Source organism: Apodemus sylvaticus, chromosome 1, assembly GCF_947179515.1.
Source record: "Apodemus sylvaticus chromosome 1, mApoSyl1.1, whole genome shotgun sequence".
NCBI lineage: Eukaryota > Metazoa > Chordata > Mammalia > Rodentia > Muridae > Apodemus > Apodemus sylvaticus.
Window position 1 is genome coordinate 178,126,262 of NC_067472.1, and position 7,668 is coordinate 178,133,929.

Here is a 7,668-nt window from a genome sequence, read left to right on the forward strand (position 1 = left end):
TACAAAGTGAGTTCCAGGACAGCGAGGACCACACAGAGAAACCCTGTCTCGGAAAAAAAACAAAAACCAAAACAAAACAAATAAACAAATAAATAATCATCACCTTAAAATTAAAATGAATGTGGCCCGTGAGATAGAAGATGGCTCAGTGGATGGGGGCACTTACTGCCAATCGCGATGACCTCAGTTCAATCCCCAGGAGAGAACTCCTGCAAGCTTGTCTTCTAACTTTTTTTGAAATTATTATTTTCCTCATTTATTTTAAGTACACGGGTGTCTTGCTGACATGTAGCACTGTGAACCATGTGCATGCCTGTTACGTGTGGAAGCCAGAGGAGGGGTCATAACCCCCTGGAGTTCTAGATGGTAGTGACCCACCATGTAAGTGCTGGCAATTGAACCTGGCTCGTCTGCAAGAGCAGCCAGCGCTCTTAACCACTGAGCCACCTCTCCGGGCCCTGTTCTTTGATTTCTACACATACACACAAGACCGTAAACTCCATCTACCCAGATGGAAAGGTCTGCCCGACAGCCACACAGGCCCAACACCAATTCTCTTGGCCCAGTGAGAGCTGACTTGACTACTGGCCATACTGGGGACTCTTCTCACTGGGGCCTTAGCTTCTCCCATGGGAGGAGCTAAGGGAACTTTTAAGAAAAGTCTAAAAGAAACAAAAAGGGTGTAAATAATCCTTCCTTGGGCCACCAGGGAAACCTTGGCCACAGTTCAGGTGTTTGATTCATTGAATTCAATTATTGCCGGAGCCAGATAATCCTCTCATGATCTCCCAAGAGAAGCAGAGAATGCAATTTTGGGGGGTCAGAGTCATAAGTCATTCTTCCTGGTTTCCGATAGTTGGTTCCATGGGGCGGAGTGTGACAGCTGAAGATGCTTCAGATAAAAACCACTTAAGAAACAGGATGTACATGATGGCGAGATCAAGCTGGGGAAGGCCACGAGACACTGGCAAAGCACCCAAACCATCACTCCCCAGCAAGAAGATACAGCCAGAGAGGAAAAGGAATAGCAGGGGATGGGGAAGACACTGAGACGAGGACCAAAGCAATGCTAAGGGTTCACGAGGTTGTGAGTTCAAAGAAGTCTTAAGAATCTGGGACTGGAGAGACGGTTCAGTAGTTAAGAGCACTGACTGCTCTTCTGAAGGTCCTGAGTTCAAATCCCAGCAACCACAAGGTGGCTCACAACCATTTGTAATGAGATCTGATGCCCTCTTCTGGGGTGTCTGAAGACAGACAGCTACAGTGTACTTATATATAAAAAAATAAAGAAATCTTTAGCCCAGAGCAAGTGGGGCTGGAGAGAGAAGAAAAGGTATCTGAGGACAGCTACAGTATATTTACATATAACAAATAATAAATCTTTAAAAAGGAAGTCTTAAGAATCCAAGACCAAGGGGCTCTTGACCATCCCTGACAGACCTCCAATGAAAATTGACAGAAAAGTCAGTAACATTAGCCAGAAATGCCAAATACCCGCAAAGTGAGCTGCGTGAGACCAGCTACCCTATGAACAAGACAGTCATACGGAGAAAGTCAACATTTCAGGAGACAGCATATACCCTGCAGTGTGGTTTTGTGGTCTTCAGTTGTCCTGACAACTCAGATGGGTCTGGGGAGTCAGGGACCATCTGGGGACTGGGTCCAGCCCTGCTCTGCAGAATCCAGCCCGGGGAGTCTGGGCCTCCCAGAAATGCACTCCCTGCCAAGTGTTCCAGGAAGCTTTAGAGGTTCAGAACCAAAGACCCGAGCCAGGCATGCTTTCCAAGCAAGGAGCAAGGCCCTCTAAGTGATTCAAAGGGAGGGGTGGGGGCGGGGACAAAAAGGGAACAGTTTATATTCATCTATTTTTAATATCAACAGAAGCCCAGGGATGTAATCTGTGCCTTCTAGTCCCTAGTCCTTCTGGCCTTGTGATATTTACAGATGGGGCTATATTGTCCATAAACCCCATGTTAAAGCACTCAGCTTTGACGCCCACATTCAGCTCACTGCAAGGCTAAGAGGAAGCGAGAGGACAGGCTGTCTCTCCCAGGTAGGTGAAGGGTTAATCCCAGACAGCAGCCAAGCAGGTAAAAATAAACAAAGTGCCCAAAGCTGATCAAACAGGGTGACACTGGAACCTGTGGTGTTAGGGAGAAATGATCATCGGGGAGCCAGTTAAGTTTGGAGGGGTGTGATCGCTGCTCAGAATCACCCCATCACCCTGCTCCGGGAGTTGCAGATGGGACAGTCATGCACCCATCTCCCTGCCGGGATCTTAGGCAGATGGGCAGGCACTCAGAGGACCAGTACTTAGTAGCTCCCAAAGATGGCCAACCTCGTGACACATTAATCCAGATTCCTCTGAACTGACTCCTCTCTAAGTCTGTCATCTGTAATTGGTTGGTCACATTCCTTGGCACCCCTTGGAAAGGAAGATGTCACTGGACACCAACCTAACGTCACCAGCTAATAACCAAGGAGTGCCCTAACAGCACAAAATCATTGAACGGCACCCAGACAAATCAATATCAAAAGCCTGCAATGGCCAGCTATGAGGATAGCACAGTCCGGTAAGCACATGGAGACCCAGCCATGACCTTGACCCCATGCAGACACCACTGCTGCTCTCCTAGTAATGCTGCCTGCCAGAGGACTCAGGTGAGACATCAAGGCTGGAGGAGCTTGCCCGAGGTCTAACCCAGGAATACACCTTCACCCAACTTCAAGACCCTGGCTGCTTTCCCCACAGCTACTTCTCTACCCATCCTCTACCTCTGCCTCTCAGATTGCACATGCCTGTCCTGGTGAACCACACCCAAGTGACCTCTCCAACAGCGAAGTCTATGTAGTATTCTTCTGTCTTTCCTTCTGACCCCCACCAAGCTGAATGGTCCATACTTGGTGTTTGGCCTTTGTCCATTTTCAAAAATCTCATCATTCCCCATGCCCCCACAGCTTTCCCAAGGGGTGGGTTCTTCCTCCTTTGGTCCCCAAACCTATTCCCCTATCAAAACCCATGGGGCTAGCTCCTGCGTGGCTGCAATCATCACACACACGCCCCCGCCCCCACCCCCGCACCGAGAATGGCTAAGTTCCACAGCATCCAAGTTCTGAATGCAAATAAGACAGCTGAGTTGGCTAAAGAATTGACCCCTGATGACAGTAAGTACTGGGGTTCAGAGCTCTAGTTCCTGTCGGTTGACACACCACCACGGTCTGCACTGGAGGACTCTATTATGTGCTGCTTTCGCCTGGGACCAATGGGAAGTTTCTAATGTTTAACAAAAATCGGAGCATCTCTCCACAGAATAAAACAGAAATCCCAGCCATCGAGCACGATGTCTGACCAGTCTCACCACCCCTCTTACCCTGATCCTCTAACTCCTAGATGATGATGTGTCACTTGCTATTACTGCCACCCACCCCACCTTGAGTATCCACGTCCCCTGAAGCTGGAGGAGAGGCTGGAGGGGCACCCCCTGGCACGCGCGCATCTGGGCAGTCCGTTTTCAACCAAGAAACTGAACAGACTCTGAGAGATTGAACGTCTTTGGGAACCTGAGTTTTCCATAAGTAACTACAGGACGGATGAGAGGACCTCGCCACGTGTAAAGCAGGCAGGGATACCCTTTCCACTTTCAGCCCCCGCGGAAACTCAATCAGCTGACCTAGACCCGCAACCTGTACACACAGCCTCCTCCCTCTGTATCCAGTCTGACCACCAGAAAGCATCCCAAGCCACATGGCCTGGGAGCGTCGGCTCTGCCCACTGTCCCCAGTCCCAGCTTTGGGACACCCGGGCCTGCCGTGGAGCCCCAGGGAACAGATGCAGTCTCCGCACCGCCTAGGCTTCCCTCTGGACGCAGTGGACAACGTGCGCGCCGCGCAGCGGACAGCAGAGAAACCGAAGAGCTAGGAAGCACAACCCGCAACGGGTCCAGGTCCCGAGGGCCCATCAGCCCTGCCTGGGGCTCCCCCTCAACACAGGGGACCCCTCCCCCTTCCGCTCCCAGGCCTCGCCCGATCTCGGCGTTCCCCAGAGTAGGGAGGCGCTGGAGGACACCCGCAGAAGACACTTACTTAAGAGGCTACATAGTTTCACCTCTGTGCTACGACAGCACCTCCCGGACCATGGGCTGGGACCTGAGTGCCCACCACCCGGGTGCGGTGGCTCCACTCTCCAGCCTACCTCCTTACTCCGCCGTTGGGCGGAACCCTGTTCCAGTCTGTCCAATAAAAGGTCATTTTAGCCGAGACTGACACGTAAACAGAGCAATCATTAAGTCTAGTTCAGTCTGGGGGTGGGGCCCAGGCGACTCCGCGCTTCCTACTCAAGCTAGCCCCGCCCAGAAGCAGGGAGTGCGCGTGCCCAGAATTCGAGAGGCGGGACCTAAGGAAGATCTGATATTAGGGGTGGGGTCCAAGCTGGGTCCCTGAAGTGGGGTTGGACCGCGATTGAGAGCGCCACGTCTAAGTAACAATCCTACCCGGTCGGTCCCTCTGCGCTGCTAGTGACGCAGACTGGAGGTGCCCTGTCTTCCGAGCCACCCCACTCTGTTGCCTACAGAGTCTAAGAGTACAGTGTGCCTTGGTCCTTTCCCTTCACTAGCATGGGCTGCGATAAGCTAAGCATTTTTTCTCACTTTTCCTTGTCTGCAAAGTAGGGGGCGGGGGGAACTTGGATTTGTGGGGCGCTAAGGTTCCAGAATTATCTTGATAGGGAGAAAGGGAAAGCCACACTTGACCTCCCTGGGCTGGGCCCCGCCTACCCCTGGTCCAGGTTGGGGGGCGGGGGGGGGGGGGAGGAGGAAGCTCCGCGCCCAGACTGGCGGCTGGAGGCGTGTCCTAGGAAACTGGATCCTGCTGCCCTTGGCCAGGACTAAGGCGCGCGGCTCAGCTTGGAGACTTGGGGTCGATCAAGGATGGGGTCTGCACTTAGGGCTTCTCAGGGAGCCGCCGTGAAAAAGAAAGTTGTGCAAAGACACTACGCGTGATCCGGAACGCGTATGGGGAAAATGGAGGAGCGGATGGGGAGCAGCTAACGGGACTACTTCTGCTCGTGGGGACGACGGAAGCGTACGTCGAGGGTCCCTGAAGAGCTCCGTTGAAAGCAGCCGCGAGGACATGAGGAGCATTCAGTTCGCCCTGCCCAGGGTTGGCATCAGGGCTGAAGACGACCTGCGACGTTGAAGGGTGCAAGTGGGGCACCGCCGCCTGAGGCAGCGCCATGGCCAGAGAGGAGTGCAAGGCGCTGCTGGACGCGCTCAACAAGACCACAGCGTGTTACCATCACTTAGTGCTTACTGTGGGCGGCTCCGCGGACACGCAGGACCTACGCGAAGAGCTGCAGAAGACCCGCCAGAAGGCGCGGGAGCTGGCTATGGCCACTGGCGCCCGGTTGACGGTCGCGCTGCGCGACCGGAGCTTAGCTACCGAGGAGCGCTCGGAGTTTGAGCGACTCTGGGTGGCCTTTTCGGGCTGCCTGGACCTGCTCGAAGCCGACATGCAGCGCGCGCTGGCGCTGGGAGCCGCCTTCCCGCTGCACGCGCCGCGCCGGCCACTTGTTCGCACTGGGGTAGCAGGCGGCTCCTCTGCTGTAGCCGCGCGCGCCCTGAGCACCCGCAGCCTGCGGCACGAAGCCGAGAGCGACTTCGATGTCGCCGATCTGCCCCAGTTGGAGCGCGAAGTCCTCCAGGTGGGCGAGATGATCGACGACATGGAAATGAAAGTCAACGTGCCCCGCTGGACTGTACAGGCGCGACAGGCGGCGGGCGCCGAACTCCTGTCCGGTGCCAGTGCTGGCGCGTCCTCCGCCGGTGGCATTTCGGTAGAGGAGCGCGCCGGACTCTGCGACCCCAGCAAGGCCCTGGCTGCCACCGTTTTCAGCGCCGTGCTGTTGGTGGCTGTGGCCCTCGCCTTATGTGTGGCAAAGCTGAGCTGACTGATATCCAACGGCGGTCCGCTGCCCCTTCTCTTTCCAGGGCATGGGCTTGGGGTTTGAACCGTTAAGGAGAGAGGTAGTGAGCCCGATTGTGTGCGTATGAACATGATCCTTTCAAGGCCCACCTCTGCCTGGGCAAAACATGTTTTGTTTTTAAACATGTTGGCCCAAGAGGAGTTAACAGCACAGGGCGGTCAGGCCATTAACTCTAATATCTGCAGGAGCTTTATCTCCTATTAATAGAAATCGGTTCACAGTGACCCCAGATCCCTTTGATTTTGATGGGTTAACACGAACATCACAGGTTTGGTACCCTCACACTGGTTGGTAGCTCTGCTCTCGTTCTGCTTTAGACGAGACAATTTGATAAAGGTACGGGGTTGTGATAGTAGGGATGTGGGGGGGGGGGCGGCATTTTGTTCCCTAAACAAGAAACCAATTGCAGTAAGATGTGCGTGGATTGTATTACCTTAATCCTTTGGGGCCTAGGCATTGGGAGCATGTACTGCTGGAGGTTTGTGCAAAGTGCTTTCTCTGTGATACACTGTTGCACTTGACAGAGATCGCCTATTAGTCTCCAGGAGCTGCAGCTGTGAGAGGTTTTGTGTCGCGACCCCATTGAGGGTCACAACCAAGAAGGTTGTTTCAATTCGATGTGGTGGATCCGCTGTACACTTGCTTCCAGAGAAGACGGCTCCCTCCTCATCCCCGGATGGGGGAGGAACAGGATGCTGCTGCTCTGGGAAGGGCCACATTGCTATGTCAACAGGCACGTTCTCCTTCTCACCGGCTTACTTTATCCCAGAATTAGACCACAGCGTTCGACCCTCCTTTGAGGGAGGGCTGGGGAATCCTCTTTGAAGCTCTTAATCCTATCTAGCCCTGGAATTTACTCGATAGCCAATAGGAGCGCTAGTTTTTTAGAGAGCTGCCCAACTGTCTGACCCCACGTTACAGGGAAGGGCGATGCTGGTATCACTAGTAAAGGGGGGTGGGGTGGGTGCGAGCCTGGCAGCTGAGTTCAAAACGTAACAGCTTTAATTTGGAATTTAAGGAGCTTTAAACACACACGCGCGCCCACACGCTGGGACACACACACACACACACACTATCTGAATGAATGTTAGCACATTAGTACCAAAGTTGGGTTGCTTGTTTGTTTTTGTATAAAGGAAACTGGACCACAAGCTCATATATGCCAAGTGAATCAAGCTTAGAGTACTTTTGTATTGCACGTGTAGTCTACTAAGTACGAACCTGCATCTACTTTTTTCTAAAACCCTGGGGACCAGAGAGATGGCTTAACAGATAGAAGTATTGGAACATAGTGGTGCACACTTTTAATCCTAGTACTTGGAGGGAGAGGCAGGAGAATCTCTGAGTTGGAGGGCAGCCTGGTCTATATAATGATATCCAGGACAGCTAGGGTTAGAGAGTCTCTCTCTCTCTCTCTCTCTCTCTCTCTCTCTCTCTCTCTCTCTCTCTCTCTCTCTCTCTTACACACACACACACACACACACACACACACACACACACTTGCAGAGCATGCAAGTTCCATTCCCAGCACCCACTGCCAGCAGCTCACCCATAACTCCAACACTAGGAGAAGTCTAGCGCCCTCTTCTGGACTCCTCGGGTACTTGTCCTGAGGCACACTAGCCACACATACGCATAACCAAATCTAAAAAATTTAAATCTATATTCCTGAATAGAGACTGAATTTT

At 53.0% G+C, this 7,668-nt stretch overlaps 2 protein-coding genes across 2 annotated transcripts in view; one reads left to right on the forward strand and one right to left on the reverse strand.

Moving 5' to 3' along the window:
• The window catches only part of Ankrd27 (ankyrin repeat domain 27), a 54,203-nt gene extending 49,989 nt beyond the window's left edge, over positions 1–4,214 (reverse strand). Inside the window, exon 1 of the mRNA XM_052165394.1 lies at positions 4,084–4,214. The gene's annotated coding sequence lies outside the window, so the exon portion shown is untranslated. The remainder of the gene's footprint in view (positions 1–4,083) is intronic.
• Positions 4,215–4,827: 613 nt separating this feature from the next.
• Positions 4,828–7,414, forward strand: Rgs9bp (regulator of G protein signaling 9 binding protein). Its single transcript, XM_052165417.1, has one exon. The coding sequence runs from the start codon at positions 5,231–5,233 to the stop codon at positions 5,942–5,944; it is 714 nt and encodes a 237-aa protein (XP_052021377.1). The 5' UTR covers positions 4,828–5,230; the 3' UTR covers positions 5,945–7,414.
• The last annotated feature ends 254 nt before the right edge of the window (positions 7,415–7,668 follow it).

Excerpts from the sequence above, each read along its gene's own strand:
- Rgs9bp (XM_052165417.1), top strand. The coding sequence starts at position 5,231 with ATGGCCAGAGAGGAGTGCAAGGCGCTGCTGGACGCGCTCAACAAGACC.